The 27647-nt window shown below is 42.0% G+C and overlaps 1 protein-coding gene across 3 annotated transcripts; it reads right to left on the bottom strand.

Moving 5' to 3' along the window:
• Nucleotides 1-654: 654 nt before the first annotated feature.
• WDR88 (WD repeat domain 88) lies at nucleotides 655-19753 on the bottom strand. 3 transcript variants are annotated; one of them, XM_084813109.1, is made up of 11 exons: nucleotides 19364-19753; nucleotides 17095-17205; nucleotides 16079-16167; nucleotides 12375-12438; nucleotides 9755-9893; nucleotides 7791-7920; nucleotides 7243-7427; nucleotides 5081-5163; nucleotides 3821-3889; nucleotides 3469-3561; nucleotides 655-1802 (listed from the first exon to the last, which is right to left on the bottom strand). In XM_084813109.1, the coding sequence occupies exons 1-11, from the start codon at nucleotides 19454-19456 to the stop codon at nucleotides 1665-1667; spliced, it is 1194 nt and encodes a 397-aa protein (XP_084669235.1). In that variant the 5' UTR covers nucleotides 19457-19753; the 3' UTR covers nucleotides 655-1664. The 3 variants fall into 3 exon arrangements, with proteins under 3 accessions (XP_084669235.1, XP_084669236.1, XP_084669237.1); XM_084813110.1 differs by having other exon boundaries at nucleotides 7276-7427; nucleotides 19364-19708; XM_084813111.1 differs by lacking the exon at nucleotides 17095-17205 and having other exon boundaries at nucleotides 19364-19533.
• Between the last annotated feature and the right edge of the window lie 7894 nt (nucleotides 19754-27647).

The following is a 27647-nucleotide window of genomic DNA, read 5'->3' as shown; positions in this document are numbered from 1 at the left end:
AGACCCTGATGCTGGGAAAGACTGAAGGCCAAAGGAGAAGGGGACGGCAGAGGATGAGATGGCTAGATAGCATCACGGATGCAATGAATATGAACTTGAGCACGCTCCGGGAGAGAGCGCAGGACAGGAAGGCCTGGCGTGCTCTGGTCCATGGGGTCACGAAGAGTCGGACACGACTGAACGACTGAACAACAACAGCAGCAGCAGCAGGGCACTCTGATGTAACTGGGCAAAGCTGGATGAGTTGTATTTGCCAGTCCTAATTTGGAGAGCAAAATATCCTCTCAAAAGATGTGCTGCCCAACCAACCTAACTGTTACACTACTCATACAAGGTAAATTTCTGTACAATAACTGGTTTCAGTCATCAGGCATCGTTTTTACTTTGAAGCTAAAGGGGGGCAAGAAATCCACAGACAAGCAGTGCCAATAGCCAAAAATATTATTTAATTAAATCAGAGCCAGCAGTTTTCCTAAATCTATAAACTCAGCACTATAATAATTTCAGTGAAAATGAATTGCACCAGCAATAAATCATACATTCCAAGTGTTATGAAAATTAACCTCACAAGCACATATAATGCCTTTTTAAACCATTTTACTACAGTATCATTGTATTTAATTAAGAGGGTTCATAGAAATTGGGATATTGTGGCACATTACTATTTATTGTCTAAAATAACATTTTATTGGAAGACTGTACATTTAATCTGGAAACAAAGCATACTGTAGGGTTTAGAAGTTATATCATTTACACAACTTAACTCTTAAAAGTCTTGCATCCGGTACAGATTTATCCCATTATTAAAGCACATTTAAAAGCAACTACATACCAGGCTAGGTATGTATTTTCTACCATCAATTTCTCATAAAAGCATAATGTAAAAAAACAAATGCATTTTTGAGAAAAGAGCCTTAGGTCGTAAGCATTCAGTTACTACTGAGAAATCTCATATTTTTAAAGAGGACAGAAGCCATGTCAGTGTTCGGAATATTCTTTAATTTAGTTCTTCTATTATTTACATTTTACTTACCACCTACATTTATTATGTTTGAAAAAGTCCTACAACTAATTGGCATAGCAGTTGGCAACCATGCCATATTTCCTGATATCTTCCACAAGATTTTAAGTCTGTGAATTGATGGAGATAACAGTGCTGCAGCAATACAGGGTTCCACATTTACAGTCAAAGGAAGCGTTCCTGTGTTCCTTAAATCTGGCAGCTCTCTCTCTCTACACATACACACATATGTATATTTCTTTACAAATATAAATACATTTCAAATACTGTGTTGTTCCATCTCACAGCTGGAATCTATGTTGCCACATGTGGACACATGGAACTAGAAGTTGTGTAATGCACGTCATATTGCATTTTGTAGTGCTGATTTTTATTTTATGCTTGCCAACTAGTGGGACATAATAGACCCTTTGAAAGACTGTTCCATAGGATTTGGCATAAAATGGCTTTTAAAACATTACCACACAGTTGAATGGAAAGTGGTTGTGAGAATTTCAAATTCACTCTGGACTTAAAAAAAAGAAAAGAAAAAAGTTCTGTATAGGCAGACAAATCTCTTCTACACATCAAAGTTCAGACATAGGCTTGTTTTAACAACTGAAACACACACAAGCATTTTAATAGTTGTTCATTGCTGAAATCGTTAGAGATCAGGAGGCAAAGGAGGGGGCACTGGTAAGATATTTTTCTTGCGAGTTGCCAGTCGACAGAAAACACACATGGTTTCCACTTTGTTTTCATCATTCTGGAAGATCAGGAAAGACTTCTCACATTCTTCGCACTGGATTTTTTAAAAGAAGGGAATATCAGTGATTCAAATGTAATTGGCATTTTAATCCTAAAAACAAATAGGCATACAGATCTACCTTTGGAAGTGCTAAGAGCAATGTGTACAGCTGAATATCACTCTATTATGTAGACATTTTACAAAGTACATTCTCCTACATTTTTAGTAGATTGGGGGGGGAGAGGATTGGTAGTATAGTTTAACTTTGTTTGCACAGAAATCAATGGGACTAGGATTGCAATCATGGCCTGGATCCAACCCATCGTCTTCATTTATTTAGGGCACAATCCTATGCAGGTTTAGATAGGAAAAACGTCCTACAACTCCCAGCATTCCCTGGGCAGCTATGCTGGCTGGGGAATACTGGAGTTGTAGGACGTTTTTCCTGTCTAAACCTGCATAGGATTGCACCCCTAGAAGATATCCCACCTTTCAATCACAAAGACAGTTTACAATAGCTTATAATACACAGACAGACACACAACCCCAAATCCATACAACCTAGTAGCCCTTAATCTCCTGGCTGATGGATGGGGTTTTCCTTCAGTTATGTGGTCCCAGAGCAACTGGCCATTGGAGCTGAGTGTTCTTTCTGGCAAGGAGGGGTGAACAAAGCTCCTTCAACTTTTGCTCCTCCTTTGGTTGATGGATGGGCAAGGCTGGTCTCTCTTTGCTATGATGTTCTTCCTGGGAGGCAGGGGGTACAACCTCCCAGTGGCCCTTGGTCCTTTGGTTGAAAGCAGAGGCCAGAGTGTGCTTCCCTTCACCTATACAGTCTTTACAAACCTACTAATAATATACTGCATTCTGTGTCTGAAACACAGTCGGAAGTCAGCTTTTAGAAACTGAAAGCCTATGCAGAGAAACTTATTGAGGTACCAGCACACATGCAAGAGCCATTTTGTACACCTGTATAACTTATATGTGGAATCCTGCTCTGTGGTTTCTCTAGGGTGGCTGATGCTATCCTAAAAGTGGGCCAGTTAGGATAGGGCAAAATAATATGGGCAAAAGAAAAAGATAGGGTGGGGGCGGGGTGGGGTGTTGCCCTAGATTTAGCACTTACATGAGAGGAAGTGAGGTCTCTCAATGGCCTACCTATGGCCTATAGCAACTGCCTACCTCCCCTGAAATCTTTTGTGCTGATCTTAGGACAAAAAACAGTGCAAAAGATGTGCACTATGCTGATTCTTCCTGTTCCATCCCACTGCTCTCTCCTCTCAGCCAAATATATATTTCTATAAGGGAGAGATGGTGAGAATCTTAACCTCTTGCTGTGCTCTAATCCAACATGTGTGGGGAAAGGATGTGGTAACTCTACAGTGTGGAAAATGTAGCTTTCACATACTCAAAGATGTTATCCTTTATTGATGCTTCACGTGCTCAAACATGACATTTAAAACCAGTTCTAGGTTTGAGTCCTGGCTCAAACGATATTATCCTGTTAAGCCCCTCTGCTTCTAGGATTGTGAAGTGGAACTGAGCAGATGCAACCTGAGCAATCCCCTTAGAGGATAGCTCCCCACAGGATCCTGAGGTCTGACTTGGCTAAAAGAAAAGTGCAGGAAGGCAGTGTGTGTGTGTGTGGGAAGGGGGAGAGGTATTCTCAGAGAGCAGTTAAAAAGACCTATCAGTTCTATTAAAAGAATAATATACTGACCTTAGCTATCCAGGAACCTCTTGTTTTTATGGTTTGTATCACCACAGGGATCTCATTAGCATTTCCAATGTCCCATACTCTCATAGTACAGTCCTAAAATATTAGGAGCATTTTATCAATTAAGATAGTTATATTACTTTCCCCTCCCACTCTAAGTATATAATTCTTGCTAAAATGTCTGGTTTTAGAATGCATGCATGTGTGGATGAGTACACAAATTATACCATACACACACACAGATTTCACTAGTTGCAAATATTCTTCATTAACTTTAGAATTATGCCAAAACATTTACAACTTTTGAATATCTTTTCCTATACCTTTACAATTATTTCCATAAGTTGATTGATACCTTTGAGGAAGAAACAAGCTGCTTCTTGTTACTACTAATTGCAATGTCTGTCACCCAGTCTCCATGACCCTGCAGAGAAACAATTTCTCAGTGTTAAGACTAAAACGGGGCCAATCCTAAGCACATTTACTAGAGAGTAAGTCTTATAGAACTCACAGGGACATACTTCTGAGTAAACATGTTAAGGGTTGCATTGTTAGTTCCATTTTTTTTCAACACTATTAACAGCCGTTTCAACTGTGAATGTCTGCGCATATGTTCAAATTCTTAGGTGATAACCGTTTGCAGATGCATTATTCGTGCCTAACGTTGATGTATTCTACATTCAAGATCTTTTGTTGAGGGGGGGATCTTTTAGAACTAAATAGGTATATTATGTTCTATCAGAGTTTCTGGCATAATCTAAAGTATACACTTCTTTCCTAAGCACTTCCATAATATTTTAAATATTCTTTTAAATATCCTCCACAGAACCTCATATAGAATTGTTTTCGTAATTGTTATGGAAAAAACTACAGTTCTGTTTCACTTTACAGGGATTCTTTTTATAGCTAACACATAGGTCATTAACGAAGTAGTGGACAGTATGAACAGGGCCTTGCTCGCTGCATATGGCCATTTACTAAGTGCTTGCAGTCTTCATCTAGTATAAACAAAACTATCTTAAGCATTATTGGATAGGCTTGCTCTGCTTATGCTTCATTATGTTATGGTTACTAGTGGCACAATTTTCTATATGTCTAATCAGAATTAAGACCCACTGAGTTCAATGGAGCTTACTCTCAAGTAAGTGGGTATAGGATTGCAGCCTAACAGCCTAAATAACTGCAATGGCTGATCATGAACCATCCTAGGAATTGTGTTTTAGTTGCCTAGCAACTGCAACTCAGTAACAATTTCTTCTAGCAAATGGTTGAGCTTGGGTGTTGGGAATAGTTCCTAGAGAAGTGGGATGTCCAGAAGATGGTTTCTGATGTGCACTATTAAGGGACCTGTGGGCATAAAAGAACAGGGATGAAAAAACACTTCTCAGTGCTTAAAACAATATTGTCATCAAGATATTAAAAATGTCGGAGATACATGACACATTATTTATTACACTGAACAATGAGTTGAAGAAAAAGTGCTCATTGAGTAATTATTGTGGAAAGTGCTTTTAAAAATAATCTTTATCACTAAAAGTTAGTTGGATTTTCATAGCCAAGTTCTAAGAAAGCAAAATTAAGTTCACCTTTGCCAAAATGAAAGCTTACAAAGTACCTTTAAACTTAGCTTTTTATACGCTTCTTGTGAATCCCAGATAATAATTGTTTTGTCATAACCTCCAGACACCACAACTGATGCTGAAATATAAAATTATTATATTATTTAATTATCATAGGGTTTGCTATCTGAATGCTCCCTTATGATAGAAGTTCCTTGCACTTAGAAAACTAGCATAGTATTCCTATGAGTTAAAAAAAAAATTGTTTCTAGTGCATGTGTCTATGTCAGCTTGCAGCCTCACAGACTGCAGTGTTACAACAGTACAGCAATCATCCCAACCCACCATAAACAATTATTTGCTTTTACATTGGTTTGCTTTTCTCTACACAATAAGGGTTGTCACCATGGGTTGTTTCAGGATAGCTTGTTGTGATGTTCGAACCTGGAGCAGTTTTCTCATTGTGGGTTGTCTTCCATGAACAAGCCACCTTGAGAACCCATGGCTTGTTGGGTTGTTTAGGGTAGCTTGTTTTCAGGATGGCTCATTGTGACATCCAAACCCAGGACGGTGACTTCATCATGGATTGTTGGGAACAGCTAGAGAGCTGCCCAGCAAGTGTCGAAAACCCCTGCTGCTCCCCGTGATCTTGCTAGTGCTGCCGCCATCCTCCCTCATCCTTTGTCAGTGCCCTCTAAACCCTAAAAATCAAGAAAGGGATACCAGAGAGTGTCCTGAACACATTCACAACGTTTTTCTTGTGCAAGTGTGCTCATTCAAAAGTTTGCAGCTAAGAAATGTGCATAATCATCCCCTCTGCTTTACTGCTCTGCCATGAAATTTGTGTATATTTACCCATCTCCCTCACAGCTCTGCCTTGAAATTTGCATACCTTTACCTATCCGCATCATTGCTCTGTAACCCATATGTATATCTGACAGCTAACAACAGAGACCAGTGGAGGGAAGCAACAAGCACAAAGGGGGGTGGGGAGCTAAAAGTGGCTGGTGGCTGCAGGAAAAGGAGCTTTTCGGGTGGGTGTAATTACTTCAGTAGTATGTGAAGCAGCCTTTAAAAAAAAAGGGTGTTCACTAGCAAGGCAAGCACCAAAGTGGAGGATGAAATTGACAAGGACATTGACAACAAGGAAATATCAGGACTTAATATGCTGGACTTAATAGTGGACAGGCAGTCTTGCACTTCTGCATACTTGCGCAAGACCTCAAATAATTTGTGCGTGTTTTTTTTTTTAAGATTGTGAACGTGTTACCGTATTCATATGGGCTCAAAAAATTACATGCATTTGGCAATCTGATGTGGGAGCGAAGGGAGTTTCCCCTGTAAGCCAGCAACCCCAGTGGACCAATTACAGAAAGAGTGCTGACATAGGGACCGAGAAATGAGGATTTCTGCTGCAAAGGTGCCTGGGATACATGCCAGAAGCAGGTGGGAGAACTAAGAGGAAACAACCCATGGCAAACCACAGTGTGCCCAATCGTCTAATGTGCCCAGTAGTAACATGCGTTATCAAGCAAACAAACAACCCACAGTGGCTTTTCTTCAGAGTGGCTTAGCGTGACATGCAGACTCACTCTTTGCCTCACATAATCAGGTCATAGGTTGTCATACAACCAATGTGAGCCTGAGTTTTCCCAATGTGATTACACTATAGTCATATACACTATATGATGTGGTCAGTAACTATCAGGCAACTCATAGAAAGACAACAAATGCCTGATTGGAGGGTGAGAACAACCGCTTAAGATCTGGTGGAATGATTATTCACCCATCCACCAGCAACAATGTTCTTGGTGTCTTCAGGGTGGCAAGAAATCTACCAGCATTACATTAGCTCTGGAGTGACACAGTTTCTGGGCCTTTGGCTATGTAAAAATGATTGATGGAACGTAACAGAACAACAGGGAGCATTCAGATTTTATTTCTCTACTCAAACATGTCGTCTTAACAGTAAATCTTAATGAATATATCAATTAAGGAGTGTTTTAGAAGGCTGATTAAAGAGCAATACAAGCCATCATGTTCAGTTTACCTCAATTGCATGAGCAACCATTTCATAAAAATGGAAAACCATTTCATTTTCAGCATGAGAAGTGAATTAGTGGTTTGAATACCACCCTTGCGACTCATCTGAAATAAACACCCTACACATATGTGTAGATGTAGAAGATGCTATAAAATGGTGTTTTATATAACTCACCGTCTTTACTAATATCACAGCAGCCAACAATACCTATATGACCTTGCTCCAAAGTAATGGGCCCATGAGAACGGAACTCTCCTGTTCTGATATCCCATAACTTTATGTTTTCATCCCAACCTGCTGTACACAAATAATGACCATCCAAGGAAAAACAGCAATCTGAAATTGCATTGTTGTGTGCCCTGAAAGAGATATGAAAATCACTGCAACAGGATACTGTAATATTTACAGGGTTTAGTCATCTATAAAGCAAGTGGGCTATTTGACCTCTGCAGTGCTACTGCAGAGAATATAAACAGGCCAGTTACTGCTCTTCCTGGCTCACTATTTCTAAGCACACAACACTCTGCTTTACTTTCAGCCAATAAGGATAGCTTTGGAGAACCACTTGTGTGAAGTGCAAGTAGAAGCAACACCAATTTGGACATGGTAGATAAGGAAAGAGTGACGAGCTGAGTCTCCATCCAGGCTACCCTCTATCAATTTTTCATTGAGGAAGCAGACTTAATGACAGCCACATCATTAATTGCATCATTGTTTCTTACCGTTCAATGGTGATTGTGGTGGACTGTGCTATAATATCCCAGAACTTTATAGACATGTCAGATGATACTGTAGCTACCCGTTGGTTGTGAGGATCAAACCGGCATCTTTTCACTGTGCTTCTATGATACTCTGAAACAAACAAATACTCTGCAGTCTTGCACTGCTGAAGGCAACAGACTACAAGCTCTTTGGGGCAGGGACATTTTGTTATGTGTGAGAAGAGCTAGCACCTATTTTGATGGCTACTCGCTCCTGGGTTTCAGCTTATTTTTTTAATTCTAAGTTTCTGTGGTTCAGAGTAGGAATTTAAAGCCTATCTCATCCACTCAATACTGCACAACTACCTATCTAAATCAGGGGTGAGCAACATGCAGCCTGCATGCAGCCTTCCTAGCCTTTTTTTACTCCCCCTCACTGCCAAATTTGCTATGGCAGCAGCAAAAAAGCCACAATTGTTTTGTTTGAAAACAACACAGATGGGGAGTGTGCTCCTTGTTTTCCAGCACAATCAGCACTTTTTTGCTGCCACCACGGCAAATTTGGCAATAGTGGGGAATGGCCCCCAGTGGGTTCTTGGGGGTGGCAAAGTCACCCTCTAACCTACAGAAGTTGCCCATACAAGAAAAAATGGCAGTTCTATAATAGTGAAGCAGTGGCGGAATTGCTGTGTTAATTCAGTTGGCCCAAGTTAGTGCAATAAGAATGTATACTGAGAATTATTTATATATACATATACATACATACATACATCTCTCTCTCTCTCTCTCTCTCTCACACACACACACACACACACACACACACAGTTTGCATGTCACACTGTAATTCCTGTCTTTTTAGCCCAGGAATTGCCAGGGACAAGCAAAGCAACAAGCATGCTGCCTTGAGCACACTGCCTCCTGTGTTGTGGTTGTTTCCACTTTCAGTTAACTCAAGAACATTCCTGGGTTATTTTGTGTCATGCGAACCCAGAAACAATGCAGAGTTAACCCAGCAACAAACTATGGGCAATTGTTGCGTTAACTCTGGATTGTTTAGCCCACAAACAATCCAAAATTTCCTGGTTCACATGTCACAAAAACAACCCAGGAACATTCCTGGGTTGTTAAATAAAAGTGGAAATGATGAGCACGTGGGAGGCAGTGCGCTTGTTGCTTTATTCATCCCCAGCAATTCCTGGGTTACCTAGGAATTGCAGTGTGAATTGCAAATTTCCTCATACTTACCTACCCAATTTGCACAATCAAATTAAGCCACCATGGCTTACCATGGTGGCTTGCTTTAATTGGCAGTGCATGCTGGCTTCTGCCAGCCACCACTTCCCTAACTATCTGCCTGGGCACTGCTTGTCATGTTGTCCGAACTGAGGTGTCATGCCTTGTCTGAGGGAAAAAACAACCCTCAAGTAACCCATGGCTTGTTGTAGGGTTATTTGAGGGTTGTTTCTCCCTCAAACAAGCCACGCTGCCCAGGTTCAGACAACACAACAAGATGCACCCGGGTGGGTAATTAGGGATGGTGGCCAACACACACCACCGATTAAAACAAGCAGTGGCTTGTTTGATTGTGCAAACTGGCCCACTATTTCATTGGTTACTCTGGAAACTAACTTGATTTTTGCAATATATAACCATATGTCCATTGTCAAGAAAAACATCTATCAATAGTCACCGAAGCTTTCGGATATGCTTTACAACTAAGCAATAAGGAAAATGAGGAGAAATGAATTCTATTAAACAAGGTATTAAACAGTAGGCACATAGATCTGCTCCTTGTAAAGAGATGAGGAAGGCAACCCCTATGTAGAAGGAGTTCATATGTACTCTGGATTAGAGTGGCCACACATATCCACCAGTATGCAAACAGAGAAGGGCCTAACAGGATTGTGTCCTGCCCAAGCTCATTTGAAATGACTTTCTCACCAGGTATAAAGAAAATGACATTAACCAAAGTTTTAAAATGTTACCTCTGATGAATGCCACCTGTTTAGCATCTTCTACATCGCAGATTAATAAAGCATTTTCCATATCTGATCCAGAGACAACGTATTTACCATCATGAGAAATATGACATGACGTTGGAAGGCCATCCTGCTCTAAAGACCACTAGAGAAGAAATAAAAGCCATTTCGATTATTCTTTAAGGTTAATGATTAGCTAAGGCCTACTAGCCGAAGTTAGTTATGACTAAGTGATATCAGCAGGACCTGTACTAGCTGTGAGTCACAATTACTATTATTATTTATTAAATTTGTGTCACTTCCCACTGAAAAAAGCAGTTTCAAAGCAACTTACACACACACACACACAGAGAGAGAAATCCATAATAATATAACAGAAAAAATAAAATCCATATAAACCATAATCAGCACAATAATACAAATAAAAATAAATACCATAAAAACATAATCTAAAAGCAATAGAATGCAAAAAGTGTTCATCCACAAATTTCCCCACCCCCCTTACATGAGCACAACAAAAGCAGCCCACAGCAATCAGACCATAATCAAGGTCTATATGGGAAAGTAAGTACATCTTTGCCCGGTGCCAAAAAGAAGATAGTGAGCTTCCTTGGAGAGAATGTTACATAAATGCAGGGCTATCACAGAAAAGGCCCATTCTGGTGGGGGCACACAGAGAAGGGTAGGTTCATATGGGGAGAGGCAATCCTTGAGGTATTGGGGTCCCAACTGTGCAGGGCCTTATAGGTTAAAACCACTGCTTTGAATTTGGCCCAGAAACAAATTGGCAATCAGAGCAGGTAAGCACTGGACTTATATGTTCACATCCCAGTCAACAACCTGGCTGCTGACTTCTGCACTAGCTGCAGTTTTGAAACCATCTTCAAAGGCAGTCCAACATACAATACATGGCAATCATCTAACCTAGAGGTTAACAGAGCAGAGACCACTGACTCTAGCCTATCCCTATCCAGATAGGATTACAGCTGGCTGGGCTACCATCCAGAGTTGGTAGAAGGCACTCAGTGCCACAGAGGCCACCTGAGTGTCCAATTACTATGATGGATCCAGGAGTACCCGCAAGGTGTACTCCTGCTCATGTTCCACTGGTTTTGTTGGAGCTTAGTCATGGCTAGCTTTAGTTACATTGGAAATATCATATACCATATTTAACCATAGCACGACCAAATTAAACCATAGCTAAATAAGTAGTTGCTGGATTATCTCTGATTCAGGGTCAAACTACATGAGATATAGGAAAAGCATGAGCAATCTCCAAACATTTTCCCCTTTTATTGAAAGGGGGCTGGAAATTTGACTGGCACAGCAGCCATACTTAACCCCTTCCCCTGTATGCCAGTTTTCCAATCAAAAGTGCTCCCCAACTATTTTTGTCCACACAGGATACAGGGCCATCTCACACATGTGTCATCTAGGTTGGCTCTACGTTTTCACAAAACTACTGCAAGACAGAAAGTTTCACTTTGCTCTTTCTTATCTTTTACTTTACAAGAGTTTTCCAAAATCAGATTGGAAGAGGAAAAAAGAAATGCCTAGATGCATTCTGATTTCCTGCATTAAAAAAAATTATATATTCTCTGACAGGCTTTTAAAAACCCCTGAGCCTCTAGCTATTTCTGTGGGACCAGGCAATCTATAATTTAACAATTTTTCCAGTTCTCACAAGTTGCAACTCAGCATTTGCATGCTTAAGTCAAGCAAAATTGGGCTCAGGATTGTTGTCAGGTGCTCTCACCTCACCAGTTCTAAGAACAGCAGGCTTAGCCAGGTAACCATCAGTCACATAATCATGACAAAATCTATTTTATTTAACTTAATTTGGGATTTAATAATGTATTTGATTTGCTTTTACAAAGATACAGGAGAAGATGAATAAAATACAGGTGGAAGTTCTGAACATCTGTGCAAATGCAAAGACTGGATCATGCCCACAGTTTATGCACACAAAAAATAAGAGATTTAATCCACTGGGAAAAAAATAAATTACTAATACCTCAGAACATTCTAAAGAAAGATGCACATTATTTTTTCTAATCTTGTTTAGCCGGGAGCTCAGAGACATTAAATAGCTTGCCCAAGATTAATCCTAGTCAGAAATCAAATATACAAACATCAAACACATTTCTACCTTATGTAATTATTGCTTTTTATTGCCTTTTTAAATTGCATGATCAAAATCTGTACCAACTGCGTTGGGAATTATTATCCCAAGCCTTTTAATCTAATATATCTCTGCTGGTGTTTTTATACTGTTTGGGCTGCTTTTAATAAAGTGTTTGCATGTTGTTGTTTTTTAAAAAATTGTATTTCCAATTTGTTTTGTAAGCCACTCTTGGAATTTGTTTGAAGGGGAGGGTCCATGACAAACAAACAAATCCTTTTATTAGCAAAAAGCAACTTCAGGAAGAATTGATTTGTAGCAGTGAAGAGTTGGGGCAGACAGCATACATAACCCTTTTCCATGACTTTTCCACTGCAACATTCCTCACCAAGCCACTCTTTGCCCACATCCCCCAGGGACATGTTTGCAAGGATAAATATTTAATGAACCCAAAATTCAATTTACAGTTACAAAACAGGTTTTAAAAAATAAATAAATACATACAAGCATTTTCCCTGTTTCAGTATCCCAGGCCTTTAGAGTTTTATCATACGATGCTGTTATCAACCTAAACATTAAGCATATATACATATTCAAATACAGCAAAAACTAATAATTTATGCAAAAGCTTTATGTCCCCTTCTATTCTGGACAAATTATTCTGATATCATATATAGTACCCAGATATGACATTGTAGATATCTTTGTATACTAAATGGCTCTGTTTTGTTGACTCCATTCCCCCTACGCTCACACTGGGATGAATAACACTAGCAAGCATATATGGAATCAATTGGCTGTTATGAGTTACAATTTTTCTCTCACTTTCATATGGTCATAGCAGAAAAAAATGTGGGGATAGAGGAGTTGCAAGTTGCTCACTCAACTTACACATTATTTATACAGTAATCCTATCATTTAGTTATGGCCTGTGGATGGGATAGAATCACTTATAAATTCCCCTCCTTGCAAAAGGTCTGAACTGATTACTTGAAAAGAGATTCTCTCCCCGCATTCCATCATTCCATCTGGTTTGGCATCCTTCCCTCTGTTTTTCTCTCATGTCCTTCTTCTGGATGCCCCTCACCTGCATGAAAATAGGTCAAGGGCCACATGTAGCCCTTGCAGGGCTGGCACAGACATGTTGCTGTCTGAGGCAAAGGACAAGATGGCACCTCCCCCCTTTCCACCTACATAAATTGACTGGACTAGCAACAGAATCTTACTTCAACACTGGTGATAGAACCAAATCCTTCATCTCACATGAGGAAAACAGGCTGGCTAAGGGAGCACAGGGCAGGCTGCGTAGAACGTACTGTTCTGTCCTCCAAAAGAGGAGAACAGCCAGGGGACTATTGCTGCTGCTGCTCCCTCCACACTTCCATCTGCTGCCTGAGATGACCACCTCACTCTGCCTAATAGTAGGGCCAGCCCTGGCCTTAGAACCACATTTTGCTCATTCTTGACTTAGAAGGTAAGTGTGGCCTTGCAGACATAATTTCAGTATCTCCCTGAGGCAAACCTCAGACACAACTGCAGTGCTCTTTCCCATTGGTCAACCAGGAAGTTCTTGGTGCTGGTTTGTATGAAATTCCTATTATGGTTTCTACCCTTCCTTCCCTTGCAAAAAAACAAAAATGCCCTTATTCTTCTCACATAGAGACCAACAGAACAGCATTGCTTGGGCTGGGCTGATGAGTATCTGTGAGGGAGAATTGTTCTCACAACAAGACCTAAGAGGGAGACTTTGGATTTGACATGCAGGCCTCCTACCTACTGGGCTATGGAGCTGGTTGAGTATTGCCTGGGTTTGTGCTGCCAGGGGAGTTCGACCTTTGTCTGCAGGGAGCCCTGGAATTTGTGGCTAGAGAGGTCAATTGCTACCATCCTTCCCACTGAACCATGGTGGCCTATAGTGGAAAAGGCACTGTGGTCTTTCTCCGGCTGCCAGTTTTGTATCCATATACTGGTTGGGTGAAATCATGGGGTTGTTCAGCTGTCACCCCAAGCATGGTTAGTGTGGAGTTGTTGTTGGTGAGCAACCTTGTGGTGGGGGGCAGGGGGGAGGCAAGATTGCCAGGGAAGCTGCTGCTGCTGCTAGTGGCTTTTGTTTCTATGGCTAGAGTGTTGTGATGTTGCCTCTGTTGGTGGTGGTTGTGCACAGGATCACAACTATGTTACGCCGGTGTTAGTTTCGTTATTGTGCCAACCTGGCATACTAAGACCATGGGATCACACTCCCGATTGTCCTAACTTTGGGTTGTACGTGCTGTTTTGATACGAGGTTTTCCAGGGCTAGTTTTCTTGTATATTTTCCAGCAGTTGATGTTGCTTGGCAACTGCTCTGTCATTAACACAGCAGTAAAAAAAAAAAAAAAAAAGAAAGGAAAAAAGCACAAAGATATTCAGTACCATTTACCAAAAATGGGTGATTTTGTGTAAGAGGTACATATACCTATATTTGTCTCCCACCATTTCTTTATCATCACCATCCATTATACTAAAATAACATTTCTTCCTGAAAAACTCGGAGCATAAGCACCATTATAATAATGGCCTCTTAGTGTTTTGGTAACTAATACAATAGCAACATACTTTCATTATACAAACATTTTTTTCACAAGACATTTTAAAATCAATTACAATAATAAACAACGCAGGAGAAGAAATTCCAAACACTGAACTTATGACAACAGGAGAAGACAATTTTATTCTGTTGGACTTTTGCTTTCTTCATTTTTATAGCTAGATTAGATAGCTAATGTATTTTCTACTCTTAATTAATTTGCCATAATGGGAAAATATTGATTTAATTACTCGTACTGTGTGTGTTTTAAAAGACAGACATTTCTAGAAACTCTTCATGCTCCTTTGGTGATTCTCCACCAATATCTTTCAACAGTTCCGCTGGCAACTGAATTTCAGCAGTATGGCAAATAAATATTGGAACAAAAGAAAGATTAGGCTCCCAAAAGAGGAAGATCCAGCTTATCTCCTTACTACTTTCGCAGAGGTTGGCTCTGAAACATAGGACTTCTCCAAAAACAGTTTTCTTCAGATATCAGTTCCCCTCACTGAGTGCCTCTATGAGGTGTCTGTGTACCCCTCTGCCAATCAACCAGTTATTTACACAGAAGTTACTGTAATTGTGGGGAATGTACCCAAAGAGAAAATAGCAATATCAGTGCTTGAAATCCTGGGTCAAATTGAATCTTTTTGTCTCAGGTATTGCTTCCTACAATTCTGGTTTCCTTGCTTCTTTCTTGTTCTCCCATTTTTGCTTTGTGCTGAAGCACCTGGCACAGAGTGTATGATGGTGACATGCAGACATGCCATTAGTTTAAAGGTTTGCAGGTCTTAAAACTATACAAGCAAACTGACTGCCTTAAGGTGAAAGGCTACAATTGATACTATTCTTCCCTTAACAATTTTTGTGCATGAATCTGTAAAATTTTCTCTAGGACAGATGAGCAGATGATGCCTATCTTTTCCTGTGTCTGTGCTCAGTTCTGAAGATATTTGTCCCCTTTGTATCCAAGAGACAGGTGAAGCCAACAGCAGCCTTCACCTGCTCTGTACTTCATCTTGCAGCTCAGTATGAGCATGTGTCAGAAAGCCTAAAAAAAACCCCTACATTTCTCAAATGTGTATTTGTTAGGGAACCCTTTGAAGCCTAACACTCTATTTAGACATTCATATGAAGCTGTGGATGAGCACTGTGGACACCTGCTCCTCCCTGTCCTTCTGCACCCCCACCCCACCCCGCACTCTGGCTTTGGCACAGAGATAATGGCATATGATCATGGTTTGTTAACCGACATTAAACCAGAGTTCAGACGAATGCTAGCCTAATGCAAGCCAGGATCTTTGTGCCAAAGCCAGTGTACAGTAGGGGGAATAATGGGAAGGGGCAAGGGAGGAACACACAGCCATGATGCTCATCCACAACCTGAAGTTGTAGATGAACATCCAAACAAGGCCTTTCGATGTTATCACTTCACAGTGGAAAAATTGGTTGCATTTTGGCAAAACTGTAAGGCCGCTGAATTAAATTGAAATTTCCCTATTGACTCTCTCAGATAGCACTGCAATTTCTGTTCTGTTTTGTCATTGTTCTCTTCCCAGGTACTGTAAAAATATATAATTCAGTTCAACATATACTTACTTTTGTTGAGTTACTAATATATGAAATACAACAGAGGGATTACCTTTTATTATCAGGACTCAGGCAGCATTCAGAAATGGGTCCAGTGTGCTTATCCTTAAAAGTTTGAACAGAGACAGAACTGGCAGTATCCTTCAATAAATAAAGACAAGCTTGATTATTAAGTAGCACATTAAGATTGTAAAGAGATACTGACCTGGTTCTCATGTTATGGACACCCCAAACCCCAGGTAGCTGTGAACGAGTGGAAACAAGTGTGCGTGCTGGCTCCGTTTAACCACGGGTTCAAACTCTGGATTGTTTGTGCCCCAGCAACCCGGAGTTCTGGGTTCAGATATCACAATAAACAACTCAGGGACGAAGTGTCCCTGGGTTATCACAGTGGGAGCAGGTGGGCGCACGCAAGCTTGCTCCCACTTGTTTTCCCAGCAACCCAAGCTTTGTTACAATGACTGAACTGGGTCACTGTATTTAAATACTAATTGGTAGCACACATTTTTCACTAAAATATCCTTAATAGTTCTGCTTATAAACTGCCCAGAGAACTTTTATTTTGAAGTCCAATAAATCAAGTATATTTATTTACCAGTCCAGTCCTATTAAACATTTAGCTCCTAATGTCCAGCAACAGCTATTTTGGAATATTTAAAGGAAAATGCAACTGTACAGGGCATAAATTGTGCATGTTATTACTTGGCCTCCATTTCTACTCTCCAGTGTCTAAAGTTCAGGGACACCCATCACAGTACAAAGTATGTTTTCCACTGATATCATTGATATTTGTATTTTCCAAACCTGTGTAGTCTTGTTTTTAACACATATGTAATAAACCATCACAAAATCTTATAAAAAATAAGCTCCTCAGACCAACCATTTACTGCAGAAGAAGTAAAATGTTGCCACTTGAATTAGGCATGTACATTTGTTTCAAGTAGTTTAGAGACATCATAACAATCTGGGACTTCCTAAAATGAAAGTTTTGATGTGATAAATTATGGTTTCGACTTTAGAGCAGTGTGTTAACTTAGATTTGTTGCTTCAGGTTTGTAACAGACTTACCCAGAGTTTCACTGTGCTGTCATAAGAACCTGAAAGAATTTTTGTATCATCAAAACAGAAATGACAGGAGGTCACAGCATCTGAATGTCCTTTTAAAATTTTAAAATGAATCTGTGAAAGAAGAGAAGATTTCACTTTTATCTCCTGTCATTGCTTTTGTAGAGACACAAGTCTAGAAGAGGCCTGTATGAACTATAACAACCTAATTAGAAATACCTTCTGTTCTGTTCTCATATGTACCTTGAGGCTGATCCACATGCACCACGAGTGCTGCACTGGAGTACATTTTCAGTCTCTGCCAGTTTGCTCCTTGGCGCATGCTGCCAGTTATGTGAAGTGACTGCTACATGCTTCATAGTTAGTGCTTCCTTAAAACATTAATATCTGGCCTCTGTACAAAAAAACTGCCTTACCCAGGAGATACTTTAATCTTAGGGGAGTCTTGCTTATTCGTTAGTGCAGCTCTGTTGATGTAATTATTTCCTAATTAGGGATTGGTTATTAACTCACTGCTATTTTACTTATTATATTATTTATTTAAACATTTCTATACCACCCTTCATGATGTGAAATTTCAGGACGCTGTACAATATAAATAATATTGGAAGTAACTATACAAGCCATCAACTGAGAATATCAGGCATGCGGCATGCCAAGTCACTGTTGATTCTACAGAGTTCAGTCCAATCATTCTGAAATGCATATTTATTTATTTATTACATTTATATCCTGCCTTTTTTCCTCCAAGGAACTCAAGGCAGTGTACATAATCCTCCTAAAAAAAAAAAAAAGATAAAAATTTACCAATCTCCCAATAGCTTAACTTTGGCCCTCCAAGCCAGGGGCCTGTTCATACATTATCTGCAGTGGGGTCACTGCTGAAGAAGCAAACGGCAGAGATACCAATCTGCAGAGTTTGCTTGTGGGAAGCAGTGCCTGTGCAATTCAGGCTGTTTATAACTGTGCCAAGTTTTCCCACACACTGACTTTAGGCTCAGACTTCAGCAAATCTCCAAAGAGAGGATGTTTCACTAGGATTGTTTTGTATATACAGTCACTGTGGTTATTCAAAAGACATATCAAGATGTGTTGTTTTTCCTTCCTTCCCCGCCTCCCCAATTCAGTGTTTATGTGTGTGTGGAATGGTGATTTTATTCCACATTGGTGATGATGATATGATGCTATAGCATCTAAGGTGTATTATTTGCCCAGTAGGGCAAATACCTGCAGGAGAGTGGACGCAATTTGTATTGGTGTGTGAGTGTGTGTGTGTGTGTGGGGGGGGAATAGTGAAGAAAGGATTTAACTCCCAGCTCCCCTACCAGCACCAGAGTTCTGATATAATCTCCCACCATCACATAGTTGCTATGCGACTAATTAAAATAATAATAATAATAATAATAAAAACCACAGGCAGCCCTTTCTTGCTGTCTCGTCTAGTCATGTCCTAAAATGTGTAGTTATTATTATTTATTGCATTTATACCCCACCTTTTTTCCCTTGCAAGGAACCCAAGGCGGCTTACGTTATCCTCCTCCTCTCCATTTTATCCTCACAACAACAGCCCTGTGAGGTGGGTTGGGCTGAGAGTCTGTGACTGGCCCAAAGTCGCCCAGGGAGCTTCCATGGCCGAGTGGGGACTAGAACCCGGATCTCCCGGCTACTAGTCCTCTGCTCAGCCACGGAGCTCTCGTTGACTGACCTGGAGCAGTCTCTCTCACCGTCTTTTAGCGTAACCTACCTCACAGGGTTGTTGTGAAGATAAAATGGGGGTGAAGATAAAATGGGGAGGGGGAAGAGAGAAGAACCATATTCTTTTATCAAGATTAGCATCATCATATCCCACGGGTTTTGTGTGTGTGTGTTTTGTTTCTACCAAAGTACTCGAGGCAACTGCCAAAAAGTATCGCTACAATATACAAGGCCAGCCTTAAAATCACGACACGACACGACACATGCACCGCCTTGAGCTCCTTGGACGAAGGGCGGGGGGGGAATGTCACTCAGGGCGCCATCCTATGCATGTTCAGACGGAGAAAAGGCCCACAACTCCCAGCCGTGCCGCTGTCTAAACATGCATAGGATGGCGCCCTAAAATACGTCCACCCACGACCCCGCCCCCGCCGCAGGATACGCATTTACTAGCCCCGCCTCCTTTCCGTCACACTCGGCAGAGGGACGGCGCCCCTGCCCCGCGCTTCCCTCCAACCGTCCTCACAAAGCTTGAGGGGGGCGGGGGGGCTCGCTGTTCCCGCCGTTCCCGCCGCACCTTGGCGAGCTTCTCGTGGTCGCCCTCCCAGGCTTGCAGCGACTGGGCCGAAGTGGCCAAGGGGTCTTTCCGGCGGACTCCGGGCGGAGGCATCCTGAGGGGGAAGATTTCTTCTCCGGCCGCCTCTCGCCGGCGGACGCCGCCCCCTCAGGCCCTTAGCAACCGGCTTGGCTGGCTCACTCTCCGTTCCCTTCGCCTCAGTCACGAGCGAAATAATAAATATTTTTTTTCAAAAAAAAAAAAAAACTTCCCCGCGTCTTTTGTTCCCCTCAGCCGCCCGGTGAGGGATCCCCCTTTTTGCCTCCTCCGACCGCGAAGGGCCTCAGCGTCGCTCCCCACCCGCCTGTCCCGCCCCCAACTTCCCCCCCCCTCTGGTTTTGTTTTACCCTCTTCAAATGTATCGGAGGGAGTCAATATATCTTCTGAACACCCGGGGGGGTGGTAGCCGATGTTAGCCCTACTTAGAGTAGACCCATTGAAACGAGTGAGACGTAAGCCAGCTGTGATTAACGCAAGTCTCGTTCGTTTCAGTGGGTCTACTCTACGTAAGGCTAACGTTTGGTAACTCCCCGCACCCACCCACCCACCCCCGGCGTCTACATCAAAGACACATATGCAGTTGGGAGGGGGACGGGAAGCACGGAACGGGCGGCGGCGCTGAGGGGAATGCACTCTGCACAGGCCCAAAGGCACTCTTGGCGTTTTAGAGCGGAACCCTCTGGCAATGGGAAACAAAGAATTAATAAAATAATCCAGAAATATTTTAAATAATTTAAAGAATTACAGGGTTAGAACCAACAATAAATCACAAGAAAATCGATTTTATATTGATGAAAAATGAGTGAATGACAAAAGGGGTATTTGTAAAGCTTGTTTAGTCAAATGTTTCTGCTTCTGCCCTCCTCGGTAACACAGCGGGCTCAACAGCATTCATTTTAAATCCCAGCTGTGTTTGTGAAGAAGGAAGAAGAAACATTTAACTTCACCACTTTAGATATATGTTTTGTCATTCATTTATTTTTCATATATAATTACTTTTAACAGTGACCGTCTAAGATCCAGAGCTTATGTGCAGTGCTGCTTGGTTGCTTTGAAGACCACACGCACATACACACGTATGTGCGCGTGTGTGTGTATACATATGTGCATGCACGCGCACACATATTTGAATTTCTAGACCGCCCCTCACTCACAAAAAGCAGATTCCAAGGTGGTGTACAAAATTGTTGATAGGACATCAATCCATAAAATTGAGAGGAATAAAACGACTCATTATCCTGCTAAAAACTATGCAGATTAAAATGCCCAGGGGGTAAAACATTTTAACCTGGCACGTAAGAGAATACATGGTTGTCAGTTAAATCTCTCTCAGGGAACCAGCCAAAGTCAGGGTGCAACCACAGAATGAAAGAATGAATGACAATGAACACACACAGACACACACACACACACCACAAACATATATTAGAGTCTTGGAAACTCTGCCAAAAATCAAGATATAGCCTTATTTATTTGTTCTTTTATTTCTTAAAAATATCTGTATACTGCCTTTCAAGGCAAATCGTCCTCGTGGTGGTTTACAAACTAAGATGCTATTCAGGCATTCTTAATCTGGGTAGCCCACAGACAAGGAGGGAGCTCTGTCCCCCTAAGTCACCCTATAGGTGTAGAAAGCAACCATCTGCAAAAGGGAGCCTCCTCCATTGATTGCTTAGGGTTCTACATTGCGCAGAGGGTACCCAGTGCAGACAGTTGCCCTCAATATGTGCAGGGCAACAAGGATGGAGACCATAATTCAATTCTAGGAATGTGATGTACCCAGTGATTGTTTTGTTTTTATGTTATTGGTTTATATGTTTATAACAAAGCAATATGTATATCACTTTTTTATATGAAACTCAATAAAAATATTTGGGAAAGGATGGAGACTGAGGAGGGCAGAGCTAGCATGCTTATCCTTGCTCTCCCTCCTTGAGTGTCTACTCAGAAATATGTTCCATTGTGTTTAAAGGGGCTTACTCCCAGTTAAGTTGGTATGACTGCAGCCCCTGTGGTACCCTGCCTCCAAACATGGGGGTTCCATATAGCAATCATCTGTCCTGATGAGAATGGGACCTGCTAATCATGAATTTATCCCATTTTCAGTCCATCATTTATTTACACCAACAGTTATGACCACATCTTGTGCCATCAAACTCCATCAATGATGTGCTGTGTGAGGAAGGAATGTCTTCCATTTATTTTCTCTTTTTTTATCTGGAATCTACTGCCCATCTATTTCATCAAGTGACTGAGTTCTCATATTATGGAAAATTTATTTATTTTATTTTATTTAAGAGATTTATATGTCTCTTTTCAGAACTAAAAGTAATCTCAAAGCAGTGTACAGTCAGAAAAATATAAACAACACCATAAAACTTCAAATTATTAAAACCAAAAACAATGTTAAAATAATCCATAAACCTAACAGCTAAAAAGAGCAGCATAAAAAACATCAAAACATCAGCCTAGCAACCAATCAGAATACGCTGAAACAGTTAAACCAACCCCACAGGAGTTCAGATTGAAACAAGAATGTCTTTAGGGCCATCTGAATTAAAACAGAGGGACCAAATATATTTCTTACCAGGCCTCATCAGCCTGGTAAGTAACCTGTTCCTAAATCATTTCAGCCTTTAAAAGGTAAACACCAGCACTTGAAATTGGGTTCAGAAGTGAATAGACAGCCAGTGCATTGTATAATATTAGAATGACATGCTCCAACACCTATCCCCAAACATCCAGACAGCTGCATTTTGCACTAGCTGGACTTGGCAAATTGTCTTCAAAGGCAGCCCCACACACAGCATATTACAGTAGTCTAATCTGGATGTGATGTGGAGCACATGTAACCGAGGCAAGTTCTGTCATCCCCAGATATGTACTCCTACTCAATGCCTCTACCTGTGATTCCACTGATAGCATCAAGTCCAGGATCACTCCCAAGCTGCGAACTTGATCCTTCAGAGAGAGTGCACTCCATTCAGAACCAGTTAAACAACTCCATCCAGGTAACTGGTCTCCCCACCATACCTCTGCCTTATCTTCTTCTCCCTTTAATGGATCCTCCCTCTAAAGGATCTAAAGCCTCCCCCTAACAGATCGGGTTCGTAGTTTGGGGGTGCTCTTGGACCCAGAACTGTCACTTGAGGGACAAGTGAACTCAGTGGCATGGAGCACCTTAGGCTGATATACCAGCTATGTCCTTACCTGGACAAGAGATCGCCTAGCTACAGTTATCCATGCTCTGATAACCTCTTGGCTGGATTACTGCAATGTGTCTGAAAGCAGCCCGGAAACTTTAGCTAGTCCAAAATAGGGCAGCAAGATTGTGATCTCAGTGGCCAGTCCCTGTTAACATTATGCCAGTATTTTTCCAGCTGCACTGGCTGCCAGTCCATTTCTGGGCCAGATTCAAAGTGTCGGTATTAACATTCAAAGCCCTAAATGGCTTGGGGCCAGGTTATATGAAGGATTGCCTCCTCCCATATGTACCTGCCCAAACACCAAGATCATCATCAGGGGTCCTTCTCCAGGAGCCCCCACCAAAGAAGTGAGGTGGGTTGCTACCAGGAAGAGGGCCTTTCCTGCTGTGGCATCCCAGCTGTGGAATGAGCTCCCTAGAGAGGTTCACCTGGTGCCTACGTTGTACCCCTTCTGGCACCAAGTGAAGACCTTTTTATTCTCCCAGTATTTTAGCATTTTAGCTTCTGAAGTTTTTTAGCTCTGGTGTTTTAAATCTGTATTTTAAATCTCTGCACTGCTGCTAGGTTTTATTCTGGTTGTACTGTTATAATGTGGTTTTAAGCTTTCACTTTTTGTATTGTTGTATGCAGCACTCAGTGATTTTAATTCTTGTGAACTTCCAAGAGAGCTTTGGCTATTGGGTGGTATTGTTGTCGTTCAGTCGTGTCCGACTCTTCGTGACCCCATGGACCATAGCACGCCAGGCCTTCCTGTCCTGCGCTCTCTCCCGGAGCGTGCTCAAGTTCATATTCATTGCATCCGTGATGCTATCTAGCCATCTCATCCTCTGCCGTCCCCTTCTCCTTTTGCCTTCAGTCTTTCCCAGCATCAGGGTCTTTTCCAGGGAGTTTTCTCTTCGCATTAGGTGGCCAAAATATTGGAGCTTCAGCTTCATTATCTGTCCTTCCAATGAGCACTCAGGGTTGATTTCCTTCAGGATGGACTGATTTGACCTCCTTGCAGTCCAGGGGACTCGTAAGAGTCTTCTCCAGCATTGGGTGGTATAGAAATGTAATAAATAATGTTTTTAAAAGATCTGGATTAGGTTTCTGTTTATTTGCCCAAATGCATCCCCAAACTACCTCCAGATACCTGCTCAGAAGTTCTACAGCCTCCCTGGGATTAGTTGATGGACACAAGAGGTAGAACTATGTGTCATTTGCATACTGGTGACACTTTAGCTATAAGAATGGAACATTTGACACCAGGAAATAATTGTCCAAGACTATAGGATTCAGAATTAAACTTTTTCAACAGAATCTTAAGGGCAGTAGGAATGGCCCCTTCCCTCAGTGAAGTGTTAACCACTTCCGTGGTCCAGAGAGTAAGGCTATTCCTGGCAGCTTTTAATAAGCAGGAAGGGCAAGGATGCAGAGGACAGGTGATAGGCCTTGAGCTTCCAAGCAGCTTGTCCACATTCGCAGGTTGTACAAGCTGAAACATATCCAAAATAACCGGACAGGATGGTGTCCTAGCTGCATCCATCTCTGTCAAAATTATGGTGTCTTAAATCAGTATGAATGCAATTTTATCTGTAAAAGTGCAATGCAAACTGGTCACAGTTGTCCCTTGAGGGTCTCAGCTGACTCTTAGCATCTATACACAAGAGGTTCCATACCACCTGGAGCTCCGCTGGCCAGCACCCTCCAGATGCGATGGTGGCAGAGATTTCTTCATTGCCATCGCTGCCACAGAGTAAGACCTATAACGGTTTCTCACCTGTTTTGGTCATACTTGTCATGAGTCTTCTGCCACTTGCACTCTTGCTGCCAACCCACCTGTTGTATTGCCTACACTCTCCAGAATACCAGAGAGCTGACCATGCTCTACAATTGGGTCAAGGATATTCAGGACTGATTGTGCTGGTAGTCCAGGTCATCTCCCTATCCCAGGGCCTCAGCAAGACCGCCAGCTAAACATGTAGGAGACTCCCCCACACCCCCACGGAGACCTCAGAAAACTAACCAGATTCAACAGTTTCTGGGGTGGAGCATCCTGCTTGGTCCTCCAGCCCTGCTGGATGTTACAAATGGAATCATTTTGATCTTATGATCACTTGCCCATCTCTACAGGGCTGGAGAACCAAGTAGGATGCACTTTTCCCTCCAGCCAACTAGTATATCCCAACCCAACAAAAAATTAACCCATCAACATTCTGAAATGACAGACCAACCAATGCATAAGGCCACACATCTTCCCTAACATAAAGACAGTAACTGGGGCAGCCCTTGCCCAAACCCGAAGGGATAACTGCCTTTGGTACCACGCCTTTGGGGGTGACCTGCCACTCAAGAATGCCCATGGAAGCCATGGCCATGCTTGCTTCTCTTGCCAGCTCCCTTGCTACTCTGGAAGCTGCTATAAACACATTCGCTGCTCTCAACTATATTACTGGCTGATCTTTACCTGCAGTAGCAGTGGGGTGGGTGACGTTATAGCAAAATCCTTTCCTGCCCCTTTCTCCATACCATGGATAATTTTAAAAATCTCTATCATGTCCCCTTTCACCCTGGTAATAACCTTTGTCATGGGAAGCATTTCTACACATCTTCCTATCCTCCTATAAAAAGCACTGCATCCCATGGAATTTCCATTAACTCTTACAAATCAGTTTTCATTATGGGACCCCTGCAGCAGAAATGAGATGTCCTTTACATCCTGCGAAGCAAGAATCTCTTTCAGGAGCCTGTAGCTCTGTTAAACTGGGAAGGAAATTATGTGCTGTTTCTTAGTTTTGCCACGCAAGATACCTAGAAGGACACACACAAAACACTGTGCTTGATGGCCACATGAGAGCCAAAAATTCAACAGGTGCCATTTCCCCTGCAACACAGAGATGCAGTGATAGGGAAAACTGAACTCATGTTAGAAAGACATCTCAGATTTACTCAACTAATGGTCAATCATGATGTTGGCCATGTTGCACTCTTGTAGTTTATGAGCCAAATGCATCAAGTGTGCTGGTTTCTGGCTGCCCAATCGCTCCTGCTAAGCTAAATAACTCAGGGATACTTCATCCCTTGGTTGTTTATTGTGACATCCAAAACGGGAACTCTGGGAGGGTTCCAATTCTGGGTTCATAGAATCATAGAATAGTAGGGTTGGAAGGGGCCTACAAGACCATCAAGTCCAACCCCCTGCTCAGTGCAGGAATCTAAGTCAAAGCATCCCTGACAGGTGGCTGTCCAGCTTCATCTTGAATGCCTCCAGCGTGGGAGAGCCCACCACCTCCCTAGGTAATTGGTTCCATTGTCATATTTCTCTGACAGTCAGGAAGTTTTTCCTGATGTTCAGCCGGAATCTGGCTTCCTGTTACCTGAGCCCATTATTCCTTGTCCTGCACTCTAGGATAATCGAGAAGAGATCCTGGCCTTCCTCTCTGTGACAACCTTTCACGTACTTGAAGAGCGCTATCATATCTCCCCTCAGTCTTCTCTTCTCAAGGCTAAACATGCCCAGTTCTTTCAGTCTCTCCTCATACGGCTTTGTTTCCAGTCCTCTGATCATCTTCGTTGCCCTCCTCTGAACCCTCTCCAGTTTGCACCCTTCTTAAAGTGTGGTGCCCAAAACTGGACACAGTACTCAAAAGGAGGCCTAACCAGTGCTGAGTAGAGGGAAACTAGTACTTCAAGAGATTTGGAAACTATACTTCTATTAATGCAGCCCAAAATAGCATTGGCCTTTTTTGCAGCCACATCACATTGTTGGCTCATATTCAGCTTGCAATCTACAATTCCAACATCCTTCTAGCTTGTATTGTTGAGCTAAGTATCCCCCATCTTGTAACTGTACATTGGTTTCTTTTTCCTAGGTGCAGAACTTGGCATTTATCCCTGTTAAATTTCATTCTGTTGTTTTCTGCCCACTCCAGCCTATCAAGATCACTTTGAATTCTGTTTCTGTCTTCCAAGGTATTAGCTATCTTGCCCAATTTTGTGTCATCCGCAAATTTGATCAGTATCCCCTGCACCTCCTCCTCCAAGTCATTAATGAAAATGTTGAAGAGCACTGGGCCCAGGACTGAGCCCTGCGGTACCCTGCTCGTTACCTCTCCCCAGTTCGAGAAGATCCCATTGATAAGCGCTCTTTGAGTCTGTAGCCAGCTGTGGATCCCCCTGATAGTTGTTTCATCTAGCCCACTTTTAGCTAGTGTGCTAATCAGGATATCATGGGGCACTTTGTCGAAAGCTTTGCTCAAGTCCAGGTATATTATGACCACAGCATTCCCACAGTCCACGAGGGAGGTTACCTGATCAAAAAATGAGATCAAATTAATCTGGCAGGATTTGTTCTCGACAAATCCATGTTGGCTTTGAGTAATCACTGCATTGTTTTCAAGGTGCTTACAGAATGATTGCTTTATAATCTGCTCCAGATTTTTCCCAGGGATGGATGTCAGACTGACTGGTCTGTAGTTCAGGTTCCTCCTTTTTGCCCTTTTTGAAGATAGGGACAACATTAGCCCTCCTCCAGGCATCTGGCACTTCACCCGTCCTCCATGATTTCTCAAAGAGAATAGACAGTGGTTCTGAGAGTTCTTCTGCCAGTTCCTTTATTACTCTAGGATGTAGTTCATCTGGCCCTAGAGATTTGAACTCATTCAAAGTAATTAGGTGTTCCTTGATCATATGCCTATCAATCTCAAGCTGCAATCCTGCCCCATCAGTCTGTACTTCGCCTTTGCCAGCGGGGTCATAGACCGTCTGTTTCACCCCTAACAGCCCAGACTTCCAGGTTCGAATGTCACAATAAACAACCCAGGGACAAAGCCGCCCTGAGTTTTTTTAGTTCAGTAGGAGAGATCAGGCCGCTGGAAGCCAGGACCCTAGCTCCTGCTCATTCACAACTACCCTAGGTTTAAAAGAAAACTCAAAGGCCCTAATCCAGACAGAGTTAAAGATACTTAAGTCCCATTGATTTCAAAGGGATAAAATACTGCTAAACAATAATTACTTTAATTGTCCAAAATTTCAAGAAAGGCGTATCTCAAATCACACTC

Source organism: Heloderma suspectum, chromosome 8, assembly GCF_057233095.1.
Source record: "Heloderma suspectum isolate Gila_16-S chromosome 8, 16-S_ref, whole genome shotgun sequence".
Classification (NCBI taxonomy): Eukaryota; Metazoa; Chordata; class Lepidosauria; order Squamata; family Helodermatidae; genus Heloderma; species Heloderma suspectum.
The sequence above is the reverse complement of the archived record's forward strand: the minus strand, read 5'-3'. Positions and strand labels throughout refer to the sequence as shown.